Consider the following 27573-nt stretch of genomic DNA (forward strand, 5'->3'; position numbering starts at 1 on the left):
ACCGAACAAGGATGATCGAGAGACCGGTTTATATGAGAGCTATAACAGGTTATAGACTGATTTGGACCGTATTTGGTACAGTCGTTGGAAAACATAACGGAACACTACATGCAAAATTTCATCCAAATCCCAAAAAAAATTGCTGCTTCCATGGGCTCAAGAAGTCAAATCGGGAGATCGGGTTATATGGGAGCTATATCTAAATCCCAACCGACCTGCACTAATAAAAAATATTTGTGAAAAATTTCAAGCGCCTAGCTTTACTCCTTCGAAAGTTAGCTTGCTTGCGACAGACAGACGGACGGACGGGCAGATGACGACAAAATAAAGTGTTTTTTTGAAATATAATAAACTAGCTGAACCGGGCCCGCTCCGCTGCGCCTTCTTTTACTTTATATGGAACAAAATTATCCTTTGAATATTTATTTTCGACAATTCAAGAGCTTTTAGTGAAATGCCATGCTACGAAAGTAATATATGTATATCGCAAGAGCATAACAATATAAATTACTAACTGAATCCCATATGATCTTTACTGGTCAATGAATTCGCTCGCAGGGTTTACGGTCATTAACTATTGGGCGTTAGATATACTCCATTATTAAGTCTTTATTTCAGCTCGATATTGTCATGATATCCGATTTAAGGGTGTTTTCGGGGGCGCGATGGTCCCTTAAGTCACAAAATTATTATAGTGAGCAAATACATCCTATTTGGGCGTTGTTATGGGGGTGGGACGTCCCCCAAGCAGTTGGTCCTGAATGCTGATATCAGATTCGTGGTCTACTCCCAAATACCTTTCATTTTATCCCCATATTTCCATAGTCGGTAAACATGACCGGTTTCGGGATTGTTTTGGGGGATGGGGCAGCCGTTCAGTGACTTGGCCCTGAAAATATTCAGATTCGTGTTCTACTCTAAAATACTTCTTATTGGTCATCAAATACGTCCTATATGGGTGGTGTTGTGGGGGCGAGGAGGCCCCATACACACTTTTTCCCGAATATTGATATCTGATTCGTGCTTTACTCCCAAAGATCTTTCATTTGAGCTCCATATTGCTATTGTTATTTTTGGAAGGGGCGGCCCCCCATACACTTGGTCCCACGTTTAGATATCAGATTCGTATGCTACACTTAAATACCTGTTATTTGAGCCATATTGCCATGATCAGTAAATAAGTACTGTTTGGGGGGTGCTTTGCAGAAGAGGTGCACCCATAGAAATTTGGTCCTACATGTGGATAAATATGTCAAATTAAGGGGTGTTTGGGGGATTGGGGTGGTCCTCCAAACACTTAGTCCTACAATTGGATAGCAGATACGTTTTCTACTCTTAAATACCTTCCATTTGAGTCCCATATTGTCATGATTGGTCTATATATATATTTGGTAGGTTTCGGGGGTGGAGCTGAACTCTAGGGGGTACCCTATCCGAAATTTTTATTTTTAGGTTACTTTAAGAGAGCACACAAAATTTCACTTAAATCACGCCACCCATCACCGAGATCTGGCGTTTCTGAAAATTAGGGTAAAGGGGAGCGTCCGGCCCCCCTTTAGATATCAAAAATTTAGTACCCTATTTTCACCGCGGGATCATTATGCACCATCTGTGGAAATTTCAAGAAAATTGGTTCAGCCCATTTTGAGTCTATATAGAACACACAAACAAACATACAAACAAACAAACCGATAAACAAACACAAATTGATTTTTTATATAAGAGATATTTTTCCATCTAAAGAAAATTTTTAAATGCAGCACTTTACGTATTTATCATCCGCTCACAACCTCGTTTTTACCATATACGCTCACTCGCTCATATCTTCCGCCAAATGAAGGAGACACAAGAGATGATATTTACGATTAACGTTCAACGGTAAGGAGAAATGTTAAACGGTTACAATACAAATAATATTCCAAAACATGTTCCAAACGTTTTATTTTTTCCCCCGTACGGTCCAAATGATCACACAAGTGCAGGCAAATGTCAGAATTCATCCTTGATAAATTGTTTATAGCATGTAAATTTTTTCGATTATTTGAAAGGTCATATATAATCTATTGACGGACTATGCGAATAACGATTATTCGAGGGTACACCCTAGAAGATTAACAAACAACCACCATGGTGTTGTTGCTCGAGTTTATGTCACTTATAAATAAACTGGGACTGAGTCGGACTGTTTCTGAGATGACCGAGTATTTAAATATTAAAAAAAAAATTATTATTGGAAATGGTGTCGAGTATAACAAGAGCTTTCTGACTAAGGCTTACCGTGCATAATTTGTTTTTGTACGTATACACTAGATTTTGTTCGATTTAATATTTTTTCTATCTAAACTTAACTCGCATATGTTTTGGTTGTTGTTGCTGTTGGTATCCTCATCAAGTTTTTTCAATTAATTAAAAATCATTATCAAAAAAAGCTCATTTTGCTTTCATTGAGTCGTATAAACCTAAATTAATAATAATTTGTATACAATTTTATTATAATAATGTTTTTATAACAAATCCATATGTAAAATGTAAAGCGGATTATACCACACCTACATATATATGTTTATCTTTAAGGCATTATTGTAGTGTGATTTTTTTTAAGTTGCGTTTTCGAATGAGAAAATGAGTTTGCCAGACAAAGATATGCATGTAGGCTTAATGTGAGACTAACTGTAGGTTGACCAAAACTCTGGTTTTAGCCAAAATGATTATTTATTTATTTTGCTTGCTTTGGACGGAAAATTGTCTGAGAAAAGTTTTAAAATAATTTGATATTGCTATCACAACTGTTCATTTTGCAAAAGTACAAGTCTAAGTTAAAATAAAAACAAGTAAAGGCATTAAGATCGGCCGGGCCGATCTTTGGATACCCACCACCTCGGGTATATATGAAAACCCCCTTTCGGCACAATCCAGTGAAAATTGGATAGCTTATTCGACACGGATATTGAGTGGGACAATGAATATAAGTCACTGTTGAATTTTGTATTTAAAATTTCAGCAAAATCAGGTAATAAATAAAGCTTTTATGAGCTTCAGACCATTAATCGGTACATCGGTCTATACGTAAGCTATATCTGAATACAGTCCGATCTTTAATATATTTGGGTCGGATAGCGGGTGGCCTAAAACTACTTACTGTTTCAAATTTCAGCGAAATCCGTTAAAAAATAAATCTTTTATTCGCTTCAGATCCTTTATCGAGATAACTGTCTGTATGGCAGCTGTATCTAAATATAGTCCGATCTGAAGCATATTTGGGTCCTATGTTAGGAGGCGTAAAACTACTCACAGTTTCAAATTTCAGCGAAATCGGTTAAAAAATAAAGTTTTTATGGGCTTCAGACCTAAATGTAGTCCGATTTGATCCATATTTAGGTCGGATATCAGGAGGCGTAAGATAACCCTCTGTTTTAAATTTCAGCGAAATCGAGTGATAAATAAAGATTTTATGGGCTTCAGACCCTTTAGCGGCAGATCGGTATATATGGCAGCTATATATAAATATAGTCCGATATGGACCATATTTGGGTCCGATGTCGGTAGGCCTAAAACTACTCACTGTTTCAAATAAAAATAAAGAATTAATGGGTATTAGGCCCTTTATCGGAAAATCGGCTCATATAGCAGCTGTATTCAAATACGGTGCAGTTTGGCCCGTTCAAGAACTTGACCAGCGTGCATCAAAAAGACGTATCTGTGCCTAACTTCAGCTCAATATCTACATTTTTGAAGGCTTTAGAGTGATTACAACAGACAACAAGGACATCGGTCAATCGTCTTGAAATTTTACGACGATCTGAAATATATATACTTTGTAGGGTCGGAAATCGATATTTCGATGTGTTGCAAACGGATCGAACCCCTATCCTACGGTGGTGGGTATAACAAATGTGGACTATATTGAAATCGTACCTATCCATTTAATAAAAAAAGGGGGATTTTAAAATCAGAAAAAGCGCCTAATGCGTTGAACTTCTACATACGCCATAGAATGGTTTTATTGGCCTCAAACTAAATGAAAAAGAAAACTTAAAACTTTCAAATTTGTTGATAATTGTTGTAATTAGTTGCAAAAATCAACTTGGTAGATATTATGCGTCATTTGGGCATCACTTCAATTATTAACGCTTGGGGGCGTCGAAACTTTGTTGCTCAATTACGTTTTATAATTGCGTAAACCCTGTTTCATTTTTGTACCCGGTTTTATCAGCTGGAAAATAACAAACTAATAAAAGCTATAAACCTTTCTGTAAGATTGATTTTTCTGAAGGAGAACAAATTATTATGCAAAAAACAAGAACAATTCTCAGCATATGGCTGTTGAAAAACATGTCTGTCATTTGGCATCTAATCTCCGTTTTCAGTCATGTATGTAAAAGATTTTGAAACATTACTGATATGAGGGTTCAAAGTAAAGAATAAAACTTTACCTAAAATGGTCACTACATTACAATTATGGCTCAAGCATGTCGCATTGTAAACCCTACCAAAAAATACCATAGCATATCAATACTTTTATGTGCGCTTAGTCACAACCAAAACTCGATCTTTTTTTAATAAAGAATGCGATTGGTGACAGTTAGTTAAACGTAATGATTATTTAAATCAATTTCAAACTCACAGTGCAAAGAGTCCACCGATAATATTTACGTGCACAACTTTTACCATGTAATAGTTAATCTTCCTATGAAATAGCAAGTGATATATTGTATCAGTAATTTTCTTACACTTTACCAGACCAGTACCACAACCCCGTAACATATAACGAAAATCGTTTAGATAAATATGTTGAGTATCATCGTTTGCATTAACGATTATGGTATTAACAGAAATCGTTATCAAATTTTTTCTCTCTGGCAAATCTAACCAAAAAAAAAAAAACGAAAAACACAAAGAATAATCGACAAAATTAATAAATAATTCTTCTCATAGCCTAGAATTCTTCTTTTATATACCAAATAATTGGTCGTCGTTTAGTTAAAAAATGTTCTATTCGTTAGCGAAAACAGCTGATTTTAACGATGTCGATTATCGTTAAAAGTTGCTACTGAATACCAATTTCGATAACTGTTATCGCTTTTTAACTAAACGATTTTTGTGGACACCATATAACAATTGTGGAAAGAATATTAGTTATTTACTATCCTGTACAATGAAAATCTTAGCTGTAACAACATATATTTAGACAGATTCCCGAAAATCGTACTGCAACGAGCAGAAATGGAGCAAAGAAATATTATGCGAGGGACGAAAAGTGGTTGCTCCGCCAGGTAGCTGATAATACAAAGCAACGTACACCAAAACTTGCTGAAATTGCAGAGAAAAAAGTGTAATACTGAAACCATTCGACAAACCCAAACATCGCATAATTCGATAAGAGTTCGCTCCGGAATACGAAATCTGACACAGAACGAATACGGTCATGACTACCAAGCAAATATTTCCAAATGTATACCACTGAAGTGGTTCTGTAATGGTGTGGTTTTGTATGAGTGGGTCGCGTAGAAATTATTGTGTTAGTCGAAGAAATCAAGGATAACTTCTGAAAGATAATTTACAATATATGGCTGAATGTAGTTGTGATTGCGGACAACATTCACTGACTCCAAGTATAAATCCCACAATGTTCATGATTTATCCTCAACCCCTGGATTTGAATCACAGAAAAATATTAAAAACCAAAAGTGCTATGGGAAAATTCAGATTTCTTACACGAAGAACTTGGTCTATGCCTAAAACGTTCAAAGCTGGAAAGGAGAAGGAACTTGGTCTATGCCAAAAAGGCTCAAAGCTGGAAAGGATTTCTGACAAAACAACATATCTCGAAATACCAATTTTATAGGAAAGCGAAAAAAAACACATATATTAGCACAAAAACTCTTTGTGAATCAAGCTAAGCAAATGTGGGCAGCTAATAAGATAAAGTAGTCTCTGCAGATTTTTTTACACCAGGTTTCAAAATTCCAGCACTAACCGTTTCTGAAAAAATGTGTAAATAATAAAATATCAAATTTATTTTAAGCAACAAAAATTAAATTAGTGCATCCTATATCGAATTATGCTTTTTTGTGAAACTGACTTTCAATGAAAAAGTGGAAATATATCGAAATATGTTGCATTGTCAAAAGCACTCTTTTAAAAAAATTAGGGGCATACATTGAAATAAGTTATTTTGTCACAAGGATTTTTTTTGAATCTTTAAAAAAAAACGGGCAACTAAATTGATTTATGTTCTTTTGTCATATGCAATTTCACAAAAAAGCGGTAATGTGTTGATTTGACTAATTGGATAACTCTGCAACCAGAAAGAGTAGAAAAGCCCTGGTAAGACTGACTGATCAAAGGATACATTTATAATAAAAATCCTGGAAAATTCTCTTATCTCGAGATACGTTATTTTGCCAAATGTCCATTGATATAATACAAAGTAAACAATTTTTTCGCTAAAAAAAACTATTATTTGCGGATACTTTTGACTTAAAGAATGGAATAGATTTTTTTAACAATGACAATTTATATAAATATGTATTGTGTTAGCATGCAAAAAATAATAGATATGAGTACATTAATTAACTATCACAAATCGTAGTTTTGTAATAAAAAAAATCAATTGATAAGTTTATAGTAACTTTAATAATACATAATGCGCGATTACGGCTTAATTGATATTGCAGATTTTGCATGAGTTCAAACAAACACAATGCAGGACAAATGCTGCTAGAACCCATGATATGGTTAAAGCTCGATTCCTAATGAGAAATTAAGTTCTCAACGAATCTAAGTCAATTTCTTGCCGCTGACTTTTCATGTGTGTTAATTATAATTCCATTCAAGGCTTTGTCAAAAATCACATTACTGTGATATATGATTTAAGTCCCCTTGTTTATACTTTTCAAGAAACTAAATGAGATTATGTGCATAAGGTTAGGCTATAAATGTCTGCGGTAGTAATGTAGTCAATGACTGTAATGACTGAACCTATCGATAGGGTAGAGCAAATTTAAGAACCATTCCCGAATTACACTTATATTCCGGTTAAACAGGAACATAAAAGACAGTTCCTCGAGATAGACACCAAATCCTCATGTATTTTGTCTAGTGTTGATTTTTTTTTTCAGCTTTTCTATGTCTAGAATTTCACATGATGAGATTTTAGTATTTTATTCGGTGAAAATCGGACAAACTGGCAAAATAAGAAACGTGGTACATCGGCTGCAGTTATTGACATTCGGTGGCAACCTATGGTTAACAAAGGGAAATTCCAATGAATCTATTGTAACTATCTAAATTACCAAAAATAAGCAAGCTATGAAATGAAGACCGTAAGACGATGACCAGAGAATACGTTTGTATTGAAGATAGTCCTAACCAAAAATTTCGACTAAGGGTGTACCGATCCGCCAGTGTGTCTTGCAATATCTTTTCTGTAATCAATAAAAATCTTACGTTATAGCGATATTCATTCTCATTGCTATAAATTTCGACGCTTGACATGCTTGAGGCAAATAATGTAAAGAAATACAAAATATCAATGACTCGCCATAATAGTCAAATATAAGGTACATCAGCTTTAGTTTATCTGCTAAAATTGAAGCTTTTTCAAGGCCTAAATATACGTAACTCTGTACTTTTTTTGTTAATTTTCCGAATTTCTGTTTCTTCTGGTTAGATTTCATGTTGCCTATGGAAAAACAAGATTACAAGTTATCAAAGATGATAAAGATTTTCAAAGAGCAAGAGTTTGTAGAACAACTAAAGTTCCCAAAGTATTGTGATGTCGTTTTCAAATCATCGTGTTGCGGCCAATTTCAGGTAAGAACGTTTTAAAAAGAGTAGATAAATTGCACAGTCTTGCGTTTTCAATAATAAAAGTGATTAAATTTTCTCTATCAAGTGCTGATTATATTTGAAAAATCATTCATTCTTGTGCTGTACTTTTGCAAAGAAATGTGTGTAGCCAAAATAAACGTTACAAATTGAGCTTTGGAAAAAAAAACTTAAAAAGGCAAATTAATAGAAAAAGATTCAATGTCCTGACGAAAGCTTAAATCACAAACTAATTGAACAAATGCCTAGTAAGGAGCTGTTGTTCAGATTAGATTAGCAACAACAGAAAGGAGAGAAGTGTTTGGTGAACAACATTTAATACATATTTGGATGTTTCGGTAAGTTTTTAGCTTCGTTTACATTTTACAGGAATCACAACTGCAACTAAATTTAGTTGAAAAGATTTAAAATACCTTTTCCTTCATCATTTTTACATGGTCTCATTGATATTCTATGCTAACTTTCCTAGTACACCTAATAATTACACTATTGTATTACAGTAACATTACATGTAGTATGTCATTATTTGTTAACTTTTCATTCATGTTTGTTTTTTATTATTAATGGATATATAACTATACATACAAATGTGTTTGCGGGCGTCTTGCCTTATTGCAAAGATGTAAGATGTGGTTGTGGATCTTTTCTTTAATTTCATATATTTCTATACTATAGTTGTTTTTATTTTTCCTGATATCCGATCTATTTCTATACAAACCTAACTTGAACTAATGCTAATGTTTGCTGGAATGTTTATTGATGGCATATAAAATTTGGCATTCGATCGATGTTCCAAGGATTTGCATCGGAAACTGAAGATTTGTTTTAGAGGTATTTGTTTAAATGGGTGTCAAGTTCTTCCGAGGTACTAAGGTATAAGGTGCATGAAGTAAAAGATCTAAGACACGTTCATAATACGCTTTGTTGCAAAGGCAACCCTAACATAAGGTTTCATTTTCTATTCCAAAATTGCCGCTATATTTGTTAACTATTCGCATTGCGATATTTCTAGAAAGAAGAAAATGTGGTGAAATACCTTTAATCAACCCCCATTTTCGCATGGGTTTGCAAAACAAAGAGGTTATTTACTTCAAACTGTGTGGGAAATTATGTGAATTTTCGCCGTATATCATGTGCTGACATTAATTTAAGGAACAAATGGAAAGATCTTTCTTTTCGCAGTAGTGCTACAATAAACTAGATGGGAAACTATTTGAAATTTTGCCGTACATCATGTGCTGATATTAATTTGGGAAACAAATTGAAAAATCTTTCATTTCGCCTCATTCATAAGGGAATTCACTTCAATTAGTAGTCATTCATAACGAAAATATTCTTATAAAGCAGATATTCTTACGAACAGAATATAAAAGTTCACGAACCGAAAAACATTCTTAACTTTTTCCTCTGTCGTTAATAGAAGTGACAACTAGAAGAGGGATAAGTATTTGATCAGTTATAGATAATCGCTAGGATAAGATTTGGGTCCCTTTACATATACTAGGATTTGTTAAACCTGAAGAAGTCTAAAAAGTTAGACGAATTTGGTAAATTATTTTAAATGCTGAAAGTTAAACACAATATAAATGGGTTTACCACCTTCAAGATTTAATTAATTTGGGAAACAAATTGAAAGATCTTTCATTTCGCCTCATTCATAAGTGAATCCAGTCCAATCAGTAGTCATTCATAACGAAAATATTCTTATAAAGCAGATGTTCTTACGAACAGAATATAAAAGTTCAAGAATCGAAAAATATTCTTAATTTTTTCCTCTGTCGTTAATAGCAGTGACAACTAGAAAAGGGATAAGTATTTGATCAGTTATAGATAATAGCTAGGATAGGATTTGGGTCCCTTTACATATACTAGGATTTGTTAAACCTGAAAAAGTCTAAAAAGTTAGACGAATTTGGTAAATTATTTTAAATGTTGAAAGTTAAAAACAATATAAATGGGTTTACCGCCTTCATAATTTAATTTAATATGAAAGAAGTTGCTCTGAAGTTCCTTGCTTCTACAGCTGTATTTCAGTTTCGCCTATTATTAGTGCCCAATATTTCGGAAATTGGCCGTCTTTATAAATGACCGTATTTAAATTTCTTGAAATCTAAGAGACGATTTTTTTTGAATAATGTTTAATAAACTTCTAGTTTCTTTTCCTACTAAATATTATTTAATACTCGATGCTTAATCCCAACAAGTCCCAACTGCGGGAACTAGTTCCATCTCTTTCGTTCTTGCAGTTCCATAGTTCCATTTTATTTTGTGCACACCTTTTTTTAACATATCCATTTGTTCTGCCTTTTGTTAACTCATAGATCAACTGATTAATAAGCCATGTTTCTCAGTTTAATGCAACAACTAAATAAAAGTGTAATTTATTTAAATTACCAATAGCTTTCTATGTAATGATTTATGCAAAAAGGTGGTAATCACATTTATTGGTTTCCTATAATCAACATATCCAAATGGCTTTTCTACGCCTACATTCGTACTTTTTCCGCGTCGCAACTACTTGCTTAAACAGAGTATTCAGTTCGGCTTTCGGGAAAGTTGAGAAAAACTTTCACAAAATCTCAAAATTATTTTTAAAAATAATTGGATGAAATTTTGTCTGCAGATGAGCCATGACAAATTATAGTATTTGTACCGAGTATATGTAGAAATACAAAAATCTTATTGGAAATTTCAAAAATATCAGTTTTGCATGAAACCATAAAGATGGTCAAAAATTTAAAAGGAACTAAAGAACTAAGAACTAGTTGCTCTTGTGGAACGGAACTAAATGGATTGATCTCTAAAATTAACTAAAATTCCCACCTCTGAAAGTGACTGCTGCCAGGGGTAAATCAATTTTAGGCCTGCTGAAACAAGTAGTGTAACACAGCTAGGACCAAAGTAACCTTTTGCTCAAAATGTTTCCAGGATGAGTCGAAAATCGACACACATATCTACCTATTGTTGGTTGGGTGGATACTTCGAAGAATACTTTGCCACCGATCGAATAGCCAAAGGTCACCACCAGGAAATGTGTATTTCTGGATCTATGTATTGTAATGTTGTATTAACAAGGACATTGTGTTTTCTTATATTCTTAAAACTATTTTGTAAAATTAGGAAGTACTCTATCCGCTGTCATCGGCATCACTGTAACTGTTTTGCTGTTGACCGTCACGCTCCTCCAGAAGACTGCGATTCAGTTCTTGTATTCGGGCTGATAAGGCTCGGCGACGAGGTGTACAAAAGGATGGAATTGGTGGCGGCTCAATTAGAGTATTCTTTTCACCTGCGTGGTGCGGCACAAATTCGAATCAAATTTTTAATGGTCACCGATTTCATGTAATTGCACAGAACGACAGAGTATAGAAACCAAATTGATTGTATGAAAGGATTTTTAAGTAAGGCGGAGGTTGGTTAGGAAATTGTCATTTTGTTTTATGTTGCGTGAGTTTGGGGTAAAAGTGAAAGGATGATTGTCGAATTCGCATTATAGCAAAGTGGTGACAATGGAAGGGTGCCAATGTGTCGTGTGTGTGGAAATGTGGACAGTGTTGAGAGTGTTTTTTTTTTTAGGCCATTTGATGACAATGGGATTTTGATGGATTTTGAAATTAAAGAAAGAGACAAGAAGAAAAATTCAGTTTTACACATTTGTAGAATAAAACTTTCTATTTGTAATAAGTAATCGCTTCTTTTTATATATACTTGGCAAAGAAAAATTTGATTTGCTAAAAAATTTCAACTATAGAAATAATCTAGAAACTATGTATACGTATGTATGTAGTAGTTCATAAGAGTTTATACAATTGGAATAAGTACAACAGATGTATAGAAGTAAACATAAAGGAAACTATGCTAAGAAGCGAAAAGAAACGAAACCATAGTCAATAGTCTAAGTCTTGACCAAAGGTCCAATGTTGCCTTGAATCTTTCAGTTGATTATCTATAGTCGGGCAATATTGTTCTTCGAGCCATTTTGCACTCATAAACAAAAGATGCCGAAATTGTTTAAATTACAACTAAATATCATGCAATTTCTTCTCGGAATAGCTCATTTCTTATTGCTTTTTAAGATTTGTGTTTTTCTTTTATCCAACAGTTGTTGCTTCTACAACCTCTGTGGCTGCTGTTTTAATTTATTTCTTGCAATGTTACATACATAATTTATAATAATAATCAGCACTTGAACCAAACATATTTCAATTGGAAATAAACTATAGTAAAAGATCACAACTAAATTACACATTATAATTATTTTATAAGCTAATTTTTTTCGCAAGGTGTTGTATTGAAAGTGAATTCCTAGGAAATATAGTATAGTACACACTAGTTAGATGCAACAATGTAAAAAATGTCTTACTCAGAGATGCAGCTGGGCCAAAAAAAAAAAAAAACTTCAAATCTGATAACTTCATTATTAGAATATACGAGTGTAGTATGTTATTTACATAAATACTTTTATTCACAATGTAGCTCTTGACACTCCGCATGTATAATAACGGTTACTGGCAATTATTCTTACTCAATACTCTGTACAAAGCTTGATTTCGCGAATGTTTCGCAACCTTAATTTCTATGAAAGGAACATTGTGCGTCATTTATGAAGGAGATAATGGTAAAATAGTAAAAGTTTGCATAAATTTAAATAAATTCTTTGAGAATTGTGTTGTCAACATGATAATGATGTGGCGACAGAGAAAAAGCCTACAAAAACTGGTTAAACGGAATCTGTGAGACTAAGGGTATTTTAGAGCGACTAGCAACAGCGCAATATGCAACTGAACTGAAAATGATTTTTGAAATATTTTACCAGATCTTGTTAACGCTAATGTTCTCTGTGGTTTGAGTACATAAATAATAAGAGGACGAAATCTAAACTTCTGCCTCTCTCACTGATCACTTATTATTTGTTCGTAAAGTTATCTCCGTTTATAAGGGGTCTTGACAATTTGACTGAATTTAATTTGTGAACGCACTCTTACATGAAGCATCGATTTGTCACTGTCAGTTTAGCTGTAAACTCAATATTTTCATCATGTACTTTACCACGTGCGAACAACATCTACAAACCATAAACATTTACTACCGAAATTCGGAGTCGGCGAACGCTACTTTAAGAGCAATGAAGATTTTCAGTGACGAAGCTCATTTTTGGCTTTATTGGTTCGTCAATGAGCAAAGTATGCGTTATTGGTCAGGTGAAAATCCACATGTGCTTCACAAATAAATGTTTCATCTACAAAACTAACTGTTGTTTGGTATGGTTTACATTCCGGCGGCGTCATTGGTCCATACATCTTCGTCACGTTGCCGTAAATGGACAACGCTACCGCACAATGATCACTTGCCTTTTTTTGGCCTGAATTGGAAGATATGGGCCTGGACGACATATGGTTTAACAGAACGATGCCACACAGCACACGTTGCAATCGATTAATAAGAGAGTATGTTTGATGAGCGTGTTATTTGAAGAAATGCTCAAGTCGATTGGCCGCCTTGTTCATGCGATTTGACGCCTCTAGACTATTAACTTTGGGGCAACGGAAGTCATTGGTCTATGCCAACAAGCCGACGACAGGAAAAAGCGATTGTTTTGTCTGAAATGTGTGGCCGAGTCATCGAAAATTGGGTCCAACGTATTGACAGATGGAAACGTGACTGCGGTGGCAATACGATCGAAGTCGAGATCCATTCATAAAAGTTTTGACATAGTTTTAAAATATCTCAATCTAATTGGAAACCCCGATAAAAAAGAGACGCGTGACTTACTGGTTGCTGACTGACTGACTGATCATCGCCCAGACCTAACGGCTAAAGTTAGGATAATGAAATTTGACACCAATGTTGCTCTTGGGCCATAGGAACGGAATAAGTCGGAGTTTTCTGATATTCCTACGTTAAGGTACTAAAAACTACCAAACAGTACGAAAAGGTGAAAGCTTGCCCAGCGCGAACGGGATGGCCAAAAATTATGTAAAATTGTGTAAATGGTTCGAATTGATGAGCGTCTCGAAGAAATTAGATTTGACAAAATAATTTCTCAAAATAGTACAGGGAAAGGAGAATTAGTACGTTTAGTACCGCAATTGGTATTTTTTGGGACTTTCTTTGTAAATTGAGCAAGGGCTCTGAATTTTGGAACTTTGGCACACTTTGGCAACCTAAGTTGGTTGTTTTAATAAGTTTTTGGACATTTGTACATTTAGGTCCTAAAAAAGACCAAAAACGGAAAGAAATAGGTAAACTTTGCACAGGTCAAACAGTAAGAGATAGAACTCCGATATATGGCTTAACTGATTGTTGTTGCGATATAATATAGTATGGGTACATAGAAATAAATAAAAGCGTGCTAAGTTCGGCCGGGCCGAACCTTATTTACCCTCCATCATGAGTCATGTTTGTCAAGTGTTATGCCCGGTATCTCATTATAAGCAAACAAAGATTAATGGATAAGAATTGTTATGATATTGAAGCTATATAAGGTTGCGAACCGATACGAACCATTCATGATTTGGATGTTGGAGACCAAAGTAGAAGTCATTGTGCAAAATCAATCAGCTAATTCAGTTAAGAATTGCGCCCTTTAGGGACTCAGGATGGAAGATCTGAAGATCGGTTAGTATGAAAGCTATACCAGACTATGGACCGATTCAGACTATATTTGGCACGTATGTTGAAGGTCATAGGAAAAGCCGTTGTAAAAAAATTTCAGACAAATCGGATAAAAATGCATGTATATAACTGGAAGGTTTATATGGGAGCCATATCAGATTATGAACCGATTTACCTACACAGGATAGCTGCAAGCACCACACAGCCTGGAAAATTGAGGTCCGATCTGTCTAGTGTTCATTGCTGTCACGAAAAGCTTAGCTGCGAGCTACCGTCCACAGGTTGCGGAAAGTGGAATGCTCCATACGGAGCAGCTGCAAGGGCAGTCGCGGACAATCAGCGGGACCGATCGGAGAGTCTCATTGAGAGGGCGGGTGGCACCGGCTCTTGCACAAATACTGAGTGCCTATGATGCTCGATATGAAAAGGCGCCTTTAAATAACCAATGACCACCTTGTTCCCGCAGCGATCGGTCCTTTGGACGCTCTAGAGGCACAAGACGTCAAGACCCAAGATCGTTTGGCAGCAATACTAACATAGACCGCTATTTAGACCTACACTTATAACACACAGACATAGCTAAATCGACTTGAAATGCCAAGACGATCAAGAATTTACGATATTTACTTTGATACTCAGATCAAAATTTCGATGTGTCACAAATGAAATGACGAAATCAGTACACCTCCATCCTATGGTGCAGCGCATAAAAACATGAAAATTAGTACTGGAAACGGTTAAAAGAGTACGTTTAGTAACGCATGTGGTACCATCTTGTACTTTATTTGCGGATTAAGCTAGAGCTCTGAAATTTGGATTTTAGATACAGCCAGAAAATATATGTTTGACGACCAAATGATTTTTTGACATATCTTACATATTGGTATCAAAAAGTAATAAACAGTACGAAATAGTATTTTTACTTTTACAGAGAACGGAGACAGGCAAAATTAGATAATTTGCTCCTGATAAGGACATGGTAAGTTGTACCAAATACGAAATGCTGTAGTCGTACTTGTTTAAGTGCTGTAATTGGTATTATTTGGTACTTATTTTACATATTGAGCTAGAGCTCTGGAAAATTTGGCATATATGTAGGTACGACTTAACAGTATATATTGGGCGAGTGGAAGATTTTTTAAATTCGTACATTGGGGTACAAAGGCGTACAGATTGGTACTTTCTTTACGAATTGGGCTTAAACTTTAATGTTTGGGATACAGGTAACCTAGACAATATATATCGGCCGACTAGAAGAGTTTTTTTTTTAATTCGTACATTTAGGTGCTAGAACGTACAAAATGGTACTCTCTTAACCGATTAAGAAAAAGCTTTTAAAATTTGTCCATATAGGCACAGAAACGCACAAAATGGTATTTTCGTAACGGATTGAGCTACAACTCTAAATACAGTTACAGCTACAGCTCTAAAACAGTTAAAGCTCGTACATTTATTAATTAAAACGTACAAAATTATAATTTCTTTTCGGACTAAACTAAAGCTCTCAAGATTGGGGCACTACTGGCACACATTGGCAGTATAGATTGGGCAACAACATAGATTACTTGTCTGAAGTTCGAGCATTAAGGTACTAAAAAGCACAAAATGATACTTTTTACGGATTGGCTTAAAGTTTTCTAAATCGGGATACATTTATATCTTGACAATATATATTGGGTGACTTGAAGATTTTCCTGGGGTATCGTTATTCTTCGTAGTAGATGGTACTTTCTTCACGGATTGCTACAGATTTCTGAAATATAATGCGCAGTTATGAAAATATTCTATAGTCTGAGTAAGTCTTCCATTAAAACGAGGGTAGAACTTAAACAGGGTGGCGAAGCGGATCGGGATATGCTTGTTATAACATAATCATATGATCGTTATCTTCTCTTGCATAAGATGATAAGATGCATGATGTGAGGTTTTATTTAATACGATAACAAATTGAGCAACAAGAAGAAGCCATTAGCAATGCCGAGCAAGCCTTGTACCATCACCACCATGGAATTATAATTGTCAAATAAGTTATCAAATAAATCTTAAAAGTCATCCATTGTCAACAACACAGAAATGAATAATTGAGATATAAGTCTTTGGGCGATAATTTCAAAACTTATTAACTTAGCATTATCGCCGAATGGATAGAAACATATTCAGGAATCGAATTGTGTTAGAAAAATTCTTCCTCGTTTTAAAAAAATTCTTCCTATACGAATGAAACTATCTTAAAAAAAATTCACCGCCCATAGAATCATGTTTTGGCCATTCTCAACCACTGTGTCTGAAAGATTTTAAAATTTAATTAAAAAAATGTTTGTATTAAATAATGTCTTTATTGAAATTGAAAACATTTTAATCACAGTTAGTAAAAAAAAGTTCCGATTTAACTAAACGACCATATGAAATGGTCCTTCGATTTGAGCCCCAATCACAATCTTGAGCCGCAATTGTGAGCCGATTTGGCTAAAACTTTGCACGTAAAGTACTGTTATGACTTCCAATAACCGCTTTATGTACGGTTTAAATCGGTCTATAACTATATACAGGGTGGCTGATGAAAGCCGCTACCAAAAAAAAATGTAATAACTTTTTTTCTATTTAATAATAATAATTTAATAATTAATTTAATTAATTAATTAATTAATTTAATTAATAATAATTTAATAATTAATTTAATAATTTAATTTAACATGAATAAAAGAAAAATGTATTCCATACACCGAAAAAAAAATGTAGCAATATTCATCATTGTAGCAATATTCATCAGCCACCCTGTATATATATTAATGCTACTAAATTTCCTATGAACATTCCATAAAGGAACAGTTGTTACTTCTCTTATATCAATGAGTGCAGTCCGATTAATGTTTAAGCTCAATGATAAGGAGACCTCCTTTTTAATGCCGAGTCCGAACGGCGTGCTGCATAGCGACACCAGTTGGTAGAGAAGTTTTAACATGGCATGTAGCAGTTCAAAAATGTCGCCAGCATTAGTAAGGGGAAAACCACCACTGACATTTTTTTTCTGACGATCGGCACTAGTTCCATCCCTTTCACGTTATTTAATATATCAACAGCTGTTTTGATATTGAAGTTATCAATACCATTCACTTCATATCAGTCTTAATTTCATTTTATTATTAAGTTCTCATTGAAAAATTTGTAACAACTTTATTAAATATCTTATATTTTCTTTTTGTTTTGTAAAGACATATTGTATATGCGTTTAAGTGAAATTTGAACAAATTTGAACACAAAGACCAGACCCTTCATTTGGGTTTATGTAATTTGTATTAAATGTTCCTTAAACTCAGCCAATTTACTACAAAATGACGATTTTAAAAACATCTTTGCTGAAAAGGGTATTACTGTTTTTTTTTGTGAAAAATTCGGGTAGTATTAATTTTTGTTTTTTAAGGGCACTTTTATCTGCAAAATTCAAAAACTGATTTTTCTTAAAATTTTTTAAACTTTACAGAGATTTTATTTTTCCCTTAATTTTTATTCATTCATTTTATACATTCATTCATCTGACATATCCAAATGTTACCATCAATAAACAAATTTCTTGCAAGGCGGAGAGATCTTCTTTGTTTGTGTTTATGCTTTATTTGGAATCTAGGAATTAAATGGAACACTTTGCATTTTCTTTGCAGATTGCAGAGATGCAAAATAATTAAAAGGTTTTCAAAAATGTTTTTTTATTGTCAGCTATTTTCTAATTCTAAGATTTTACTCAAGCTTTTAATATAATTTTACTCAAGCTCTTAAGATAAATGACTGTGTAATTTGTAGAAATCCGCTGTTGATAAAGGGTGCAGTAGTTTATTGAAAACATTTTGATTTAAAACTAAATATAATAATAATGAAATAAAATCACCCATGGCTGTCAACTAATAAATAAGTTGGGCAACCATCGGTTTGGTAGTTATCCCTGCCAACCAAAAACAAATGATCTTGAACGCACGTAGGCAAAGACCTAAGGATTGATTTTTTCGATGAACGACTTTTCCCAAGACTACTATTTGATATCAGGAGCCCCTGAATGTTGCAATAGTTTGATTTAGCTGACATTTTGCACACAGTGTCGTGTTACAGCTTCCAACATTCATGATAAATATTGCCCAATAAGGTCTATAAACAGATGGCTCCCATTCAAATCGATCTCCCGATTAGTTTTCTACGGCCTCTTGAAGCTTTTATTCATATTTGATTTGGCAGAAATTTGGTACGTTTAGTACACATATGCCCTTCAACTAACTTTATTTGTGCACATTTTGAGCGGAGTCCATGGCGGTGGGCTCCCAAAGTTTGGTCCATTTTATACCCTCCACCATAGGACGGGGGTTTACTTATTTCGTCATTCTGTCTTTAACACCTCGAAATATGCGTCTGAGACGCCATAAAGTATATATATTCTTGTTCGTCATGTCGTTTAAATCGATCTAGCCATGTCCGTCCGTCTGTCTGTCGAAAGCACGCTAACTTTCGAAGGAGTATAGCTAGCCGCTTGGAATTCTGCACAAATATTTTTATTAGTCGGTCGGTTGGTATTATAAATGGGCCAAATCGGTCCATGTTTTGATATAGCTGCGGTGTTTTGGCATCACTTCCAACAAATTGTGCCATGTACGATTCAAATCGGCTCATAACCTGGTATAGCTGTCACATAAACCGATCTTAGATCTTGACTTCTTGAGCCAATAGAGCGCGCAATTCTCGTCTGATTTGGCTGAAATTTTCTACAACGGCTTCTCTCTAGATCTTCAACACACGTGTCTAATACGGTCTGAATCGATCAATAGCTTGGTACAGCTCCCATATAAACCTATATCCCGATTTTGCTTCTTGAGCCCCTACAAGGCGCAATTCTTATCTGAATGAACTGAAATATTACACAACGACTTCTACAATGTTCAGCATTCATTTATGGTCCGAATCGGACTATAATTTGATATAGCTCCAATAGCATAACAGTTCTTATTCGATATTCTTTGTTTGGCTAAAAAGAGATACCGCGCATAGAACTCGACAAATGCGATCCATGGTGGAGGATATATAAGATTCGGCCCGGCCGAACTTAGCACGCTCTTACTTGTTTTGTACTCTCCACCATAGGAGGGGGGTAAACTAATTTCGTCATTCTGTTTGTAACTCCTCGAAATATTCGTCTAAGATATTAAGTATATATATTCTTGATCGTCATGACATTTGAAGTCGATCTAGCCATGTCCGTCTGTCTGTGAAAAGCTCTTTTGAAGGAGTAAAGCTAGCCGCTTGAAATTTTGCACAAATATTTCTTTTTAGTGTAAGTCGGATGGGATTGTGAATGGGCTACATCGGTCCATGTTTTGATATAGCTGCCATATAAACCGATCATGGATCTTGACTTCTTCAGCCACTAGAGGGCAGAATTCTTATCCGATTTGGCTAAATTTTTTGCAGGAGATTTTTATTATGACTTCCAACAACTGTGCTGAGTATGGTTGAAATCTGTCCATATCCTGATATAGCTGCCATATAAACCGATCTGGAATCTTGGCTTCTTGAGGCACTAGAGGGCGCAATTCTTACACGAATTGGCTGAAATTTTACACAATGATTTCTCCAACATTCAGTTCAATTATGGTCCGAATCGGACTAAATCTGATATAGCTCCAATATTAAATCAATTATTTTCTTTTATCCTTTGTTTGCCTAAAAGCAGTTATTGGGAAAAGAACTCGACAAATGCGATCTATAGTGGAGGGTATGTAAGATTTGGCCCGGCCGAACTTAGCAAAAAAAATCGAATTAATTTCCAGCAAAAACTATGAAAGGACATATCATTACACACTGGAATGAATACCATTGATCAAAATCTTATTGCTCGTAGATTAAAACAATATGAGTACCATATCGCATAAATTGAAGTGGTTCAAAATTCAAAGGAACCTCTTGGACTCTTAGCGCGTCCAATTTATGGCCTTACCTTGCGGAATTCGTAATCAATAGGAATTTTCCACTACTTCGGTTCAGAGGATTTCCGAATGCCAGTGTCTGATAACCAAAACGGACTTCAGTTCGTTATCCTGAATTCAAATGATATGGGTTTGTGCCCAAATATGGGCAGGTCGTGCACCATAATCTAGAAGGGAATGTAGGGGTCCCACAAAACTCACTGTACGAAATTTCAGCAAAAGGGATATAAATTCTCCATTTATGGGTGAAAGTCCTAAAATCTTGGGATGTATTTATATGGGGTCAGTATCAAATATGTTCCGGTCTAAACCATACTCGACATGGTCTAATGCAGCTCACAGTGCAAATTTCAGCTAAATCGAGAAAAAGAAGGGGGTTTATAGGCCTTAAACTTTAAATATTGTCATCGGCAAATTTCAGCGAAATCGAGAAAATGAAGGGGGTTTATAGGCCTTAAACTTTATATATTGTCATCGGTATATAGGAGGTAAATATGTCCAAATCTAAACCTATCTGCACCATATTCGGCCGCAAAAAATCCCACTGTTCCGGATAGTAAATGCGCCTTTTATGGGTCTAAGACCTTAAATCGGGAGATCGGTCTACATGGGGGCTATCTCAAGATATAGTCCGATATAGCCCCTTAAAAATCTATGCCTAAAATAAATAACCAGTGCGAAGTTTTTCGCAATATCTTCTTGATTATCAGGGACAGATTAACAGATGGATATGGACATGGTAAGATCGTCTCAGAATTTAACGACAATCAAGATAAGTATATACACTTTGTGGGGTTGGAAATAGACATTTCGATAGAACGCCGAGTAAACATATATCGATATAGCCCATTTGCAACTAATAGGAACTATTCATGCAAGATTTCAAGCGTGTAGCTTTATTCCTTCGTGCTTTCGACTGACGAACGGACAGGGCTAAATTGACTCAGAACGTCTAGACGGTCAAGAATATATATACTTTGTTGGGTCTCAGATCAGTATTCCGATGTGGTACAAACGGATTGACGAAATTAGTATACCCCCATCCTATGGTGGAGGGTAGAAAAGGAATCGCTGGCAAGCTTTAGCTCGATTGATTTTCGATTTTAGCGTGATTTGATATGGTATATGGAAAGACGCGCAGATATGACTTATCAATCATCTTTGGTCAATTTTTAATGGCCAATTTGAGAGATGATTTCGCTCGAGCAGTCTCCAATAAGTTATTGTAATGAATATTGAGGATGATTTATGAATAGTGCAACATACTATACAGGCCCAGCCATTGTCGTTCGAGATTCGACATTCGCGTATATGCCATCTGGTGTATTTTACACATTTAATTGTACCATAAGATAAGGGGTCGTCTCTCGGCTTCTACAAAACATATTTTGACAAATAACTATTAGCGCGATACAGGCCCAGAAGTCGACGATATGCCAATCCAGAGTTTGCGGTACTTGTCTATTATGAAACTTTAGCCAACCGGTAACTGCGATCTATAGCAGGAATGGACTCAACATTGTATGCAGAGCCTGTTGATAAAAATAATAATACCCTGTACCACGGTAGTGGTGTAGGGTAGGTATTAAAATGTTTATTCTGTATAAATAGTTCACATCTCTCCCTGGTGTTGGGGTTCTCTGTCGGATATAAACGCTATTGGTCGTAACTTGGTAATGCGTATTGTAGCGCGAATGTGTTTGTGTGAGACATTTGTGGTGGATAATGCGTAACAAATAAAGGATATATCAGGTGAACTATGAGCCGTTTTGTGTTGGTGATATTTGGTGGTATACTGGGGTGTATGGGCAATTCTACTTATAAAATACTGCTGTATATTTATGTACATGTAATATGCATGTAAAGTTGTAACGTCGGTTATGTGTGTGTGTGTGTGTGTGTATGAGCTGTGTTGGTAAGTAAATTGTATGTACAGTTTGAAAGGTGGTTGATGTATTCTACTAACTCTATTCGAAAGCCATTGATTGCTTCAATAGTTAATTGATGTAATTAAATACTTTCGTACAACAGAGAGAAAGAAAATATGTGGAAACAACGAAAAAAGAAAAGAAGAAGATTCAACAAGAATTGGAATTCGTATTCACCTGACAGTTTTGAACTGAGGGGTTGTTTGGCTACATTTGTCGGTGTCTGTCTGGTTTTACCTTTGGGGTGTACGACGTTGGTTTGTTTGCTGCCTAGAAGAATACACATACATAGGTGGGTACAGAGGTAATGGCTTTTGGAAATTAGAACTGGTATTTTTTTGTTTTTAAATTTTTGTTTCGACTGGACGCAGTCTGGCTTACAACAAACTTAGCTGATGTTCAAATGTAATATAACTGAACTAAGAATTATTTTCTCTTTTGCGCTGTATATTGGTATTTGTGTTTAAGTATATATGCATTGTTGTTATTGTTTGTTGGTAACTTAAGGCGCAAATTTTCAACATAGCTTTAATCGATTGCACTTTACGATAAATCTAACGAAAAACTTTTGCCAAACTTAAAATAAAGCAATTTGGTTGATTGATTTCTTTGTCAGGGGTGTGTGTGCTCGTAATTGTACATAGGCCTCTGTCGCACTGTGTGTGAATTGTCTGTACACTGCATATATGTATTGTTAGTGTGTATATGCGTCTGTGTTATACTTTACAAATGCATAGTAATCAGATCAACAACAGCTTAATACGTTTATCTACTTAACTATGAACGTTTAAATTAAATGTAGCAGTACAAGGTATGCGGCGCCTGTCATGGTCGTTTTCGTCGTGTAATTTATGTGTGTACATTTAGGCAAATTGAATGGTTCTGCTTAAGGAAACACAATAGGATTACGTCTAGCATTGGCTAATACATTTGTCTTTCAATGGCTTATATCACTTCGCTAGGTCCAAGAGGCATGTAATTCCATGTAATTACCGACCACTGGTGATTGGATGCACATAAATGAAAAAATAAAGCAAACATATTATAGGAAACACTTTAAGTGGCCATAATTCGAAATTGATCGAATAAATTACAAATGCTAGCCAAAAGGAGTTTGGACCATCACGCAAGAAAATTGAAATTCGTTGTGTTTATGACTAATATCCATGTGATTTAAGAGTTTAATATCGTTTATTTTTTCACAAGGACGGTGACATAATCTTACTTTCAACACCCTATTCAAATCTGGACTGTGCTGGTATTATGATATAATTATTGTTCGTAAATGATTCATAAGTTTTAACGATGAAGCGAATTATTGTCTATCTTCAGCAACTTCGGATTCTATATTTGCCAATTAATGCATGCCATTTTAGCTCTGTAAATTTGACCGATGCACAATAGTTCAGTATCAATATCTACTGGCCAACAAAAGTCCACAACTTCCTTCTCAATTTTTTGTCTATCACATTAAGTGCCAAGCGGTCTTGACGAAAACCTTCCCAGGAGGACATTTTTTACTTAATAAAACCTCAAAAACTCATCCTAGAAGCATGAATGCTCTTGCAAAAGGATTTTTATACCCTCCACCATAAGATGGGGGGTATACTAATTTCGTCATTCTGATTGTAACTACTCGAAATATTCGTCAGAGACCCCATAAAGTATATATATTCTTGATCGTCGTGAAATTTTATGTCGATCTAGCCATGTCCGTCCGTCCGTCCGTCTGTCTGTCGAAAGCACGCTATCTTCCGAAGGAGTAAAGCTAGCCGCTTGAAATTTTGCACAAATACTTCTTATTAGTGTAGGTCGGTTGGTATTGTAAATGGGCCATATCGGTCCATGTTTTGATATAGCTGCCATATAAACCGATCTTGGGTCTTGACTTCTTGAGCCTCTAGAGTGTACAATTCTTATCTGATTGGGATGAAATTTTGCACGACGTGTTTTGTTATGATATCCAACAACTGTGCAAGGTATGGTTCAAATCGGTTTATAACCTGATATAGCTGCCATATAAACCGATCTTGGGTCTTGACTTCTTGAGCCTCTAGAGTGCGCAATTCTTATCCCATTGGAATGAAATTTTGCACAACGTGTTTTGTTACGATATCCAACAACTGTACCAAGTATGGTTCAAATCGGTTCATAACCTGATATAGCTGTCATATAAACCGATCTTGGGTCTTGACTTCTTGAGCCTGAATGAATTTTGGCACGTAGTATTTTGTTATGATATCCAACAACTGTGCCAAATATGGTTCAAATCGGTTTATAACCTGATATAGCTGTCATATAAACAGATCTGGGGATTTGACTTCTTGAGCTTCTAGAGGGCGCAATTTCTATCCGATTAGGCATTCATTGCGCAAGACGTTTTTTATTGTTACTTTCAACAACTATGTCAAATAAAGTACAAGTCGGTTCATAACCTGATATAGCTGCCATATAAACCGATCTGGGATCTTGACTTCTTGAGCCTCTAGAGGTCGCAATTATTATCCGATTTGCCTGAAATTTTGTACGACGGCTTCTCTCATGACCATTAACATACGTGTTTATTATGGTCTGAATCGGTCTATAGCCCGATACAGCTCCCATATAAATCGATCTCTCTATTTTACTTCTTGAGCCCACAAAGTGCGCAATTCTTATTCGAATTGGCTGACATTTTACGCAGGTCTCCAACATATAATTTAATTGTGGTCCAAACCGGACCATATCTTGATATCGCTCTAATAGCAGAGCAAATCTTTTCTTATATCCGTTTTTTGCCTAAGAAGAGATGCCGCGAAAAGAACTCGACAAATGCGATTCATGGTGGAGGGTATATAAGATTCGGCCCGGCCGAACTTAGCACGCTTTTACTTGTTTATATAAAAATCGCAACAAATTTTAGTGGTGTATATAAAAGAACTACAGGCTCTAAGCTCTTAGGTGTCGTACGGAGACGTACGATGTGCCACTCAATGTGCTATTTATTAGGAAGAAGGAAAAGTTTCCAGCACCCTTAGAGATATACTTCGGGAAGATCTAAGTGCGACACCGAAGTGGGCTACCAAAAGTGTGCTAGGAGTAAATCCGTCTAAGTCAGAAGTAATTCTTTTTTGCAGGAGATACAAGTAACCTACTGTGGCACCTGTCTTCTTGGGAGGAAATAATGTTTCATTTACATAAAGCGCAAAATACCTGGGTGTTTTGCTCGACAGGAAATTTAATTTCAAATCAAACGTTTAGGAAAGTACAAAAAAGGCAACTCTTGCCCTATACAACTGCAAGTAGGCGTTTTACATCGCGTGTCATAACTACAATGCTATATATTGTTGTGGCCTGGTGGGCGGCGCTTCAAAAATCCAGCTTCTGTAAAATACTCAGCCAGATCCAAAGAATGGTTTGCTTGTGCATCACAGCCGCACTTAGGACGACAACATCGGGTGCACTATATTTATTACTACACCTAATGTCTCTGGACATTGTGGCTAGACAAACTGCTGTGAGGCTAAGAGAGATTTCTCTTTGGTCATGCGGCGGCTACGGCACCGGGCCACAAAGATCTCCTAAAGCATTTTCATTCTCCTGTTTCTGTGGTATCACAATGGACGAAAACCTATATATGAGTCTGATGGCAGACTGCCACCTAAACCTAGCCTAACCTAACCGAATGATCGAAGTCTTTTCTTGCAATGTAAATGGAAAGTCGGGGGACATAACACACCAATCATTGTGCGACACTTTTCGTTCTTGGCAGAGGCTCATCCGGCTATTGAGGTGTTTGGACGCTTCAAAGGCAGAACATTGATAGATAGTGTTTGTATAGAGTTACTGCGAAAAGCATGTATTTATATTTTTCCACTCACCCACCGGACAGACAGACATGGCTAAGCAGAAGTAGGAGAGATTTTTTGAGTCGAATCGTACATTTTACCATAGCTACAGTAGTAGCACAGTTCATGTTTTATCCATAAATGCTATATAAATGTCTCCAGCTTTACTCCGGTGGATAAGAGACTAGCCAAAATTCGCAAAAAAGCCAAATTTTTCAACATCAGGCTTATTTGTGCCCATGCCCCGACGGAAAATAAGAACGAGCAGACCAAGGATATTTTGCAACAGTCGGATAACGTCCGATAATGGGTTGAGGCTAATATATTTTGCCGCGGCAAAAAACATGGTAGTTAGCAGCACCATCAACATAAAAATTATTCCCAAAGCCACTTGGTCATGTTGTGATAGATGGAAGGCATTCATCCAGCGTGTTAAATACACGATCGATCCGTGGAGCAAATATAGATTCGGATCATTACCTTGGTTCGCACCCGTTTGAATATAGCGCGAAAAGTACGATATGACACTGCACGGAAGCTGAACCTTGAAAAGCTGCAAAGAAAACAGATGGCAATGGCATACTCCACTCGACTGACCCAACTGCTTGATGAAAGCACTTCTTGTTCCTGATGATATAACAGCACAGTGGCAATCCATTGCCCACTCTGTGAAAAATGCCGCGCAATCTGTACTTGAGTATCGAAAGTCTCCCCCAAGAAACCTATGGTACGACCAAGAGTGTCGAGATGCTAATGAAGCCAAGAAAGCGGAATACAGAGCAACTCTGCAAGGACAGGTATCGGGAGTAAAGGAGAAACGTCTATTCCGCAGAAAGAAGAAGGAAATGGAAAGAGTGAGTGTTAGCAAACTGAGATGTACAAGAGTCAGAATGAAGTCCGGAAATTTTATCGAAGAATTAATCATCAAACCATTGGCTTTGGTTTGATGATTGCACATAATCCTGCAGATGCAAAGAAGGAACTTTGGAAACTGATACAGATGGTGTGCTGAGGATATGTAAAGAATATTTTACCCTACTGTTAGTGTCCGACGTTGGCGGCGAAGAGGATACCGCAGAACCAATGCCTGGTGATGGCAGCAGGAGCCGACGGGTTACCCGCTGAACTATTTTCGACCGGAGGCGACACGCTGATATGGCGTATGCATCAGCTTGTCTGCGCGATCTGTCTAGAAGAACGCATATGCGATGATTGGAACCTCAGCATACTATGTCTCGTACACAAGAAAGGAGACAAGACGGAGTGTGCCAACTACAGAGGAATAAGTCTCCTTCCCATCGCATACAAGATACTCTCGAGCGTACTGTGCGAAAGATTAAAACCTAAGGTCAATGAGATAAGTGGGCTCTATCAATTGGGCTTTAGACCTGGTCAATCCACCATAGACCA

The 27573-nt window shown here is 35.9% G+C and overlaps 1 protein-coding gene across 11 annotated transcripts in view; it reads right to left on the reverse strand.

Annotated features, from left to right (window-relative positions):
• The window catches only part of LOC106089736 (potassium voltage-gated channel protein Shab), a 666380-nt gene that overhangs the window by 174770 nt on the left and 464037 nt on the right, over positions 1 to 27573 (reverse strand). For 4 of the 11 annotated variants that reach the window (XR_009396471.1, XM_059360498.1, XM_059360497.1 and 1 more), the window contains exon 7: positions 22514 to 22606. The exons of 6 other annotated variants lie outside the window; for them this stretch is intronic. Coding sequence is in view for 4 of the 5 variants with exons in the window: in XM_059360498.1 (XP_059216481.1) it covers positions 22514 to 22606 (93 nt within the window). In the remaining variant the exon portion in view is untranslated. Of the gene's footprint in view, positions 1 to 6514; positions 11120 to 22513; positions 22607 to 27573 lie in introns of those variants that run through there. One more of the 11 variants, XM_059360500.1, reaches the window with a different exon arrangement.

Source organism: Stomoxys calcitrans, chromosome 1, assembly GCF_963082655.1.
Source record: "Stomoxys calcitrans chromosome 1, idStoCalc2.1, whole genome shotgun sequence".
NCBI lineage: Eukaryota > Metazoa > Arthropoda > Insecta > Diptera > Muscidae > Stomoxys > Stomoxys calcitrans.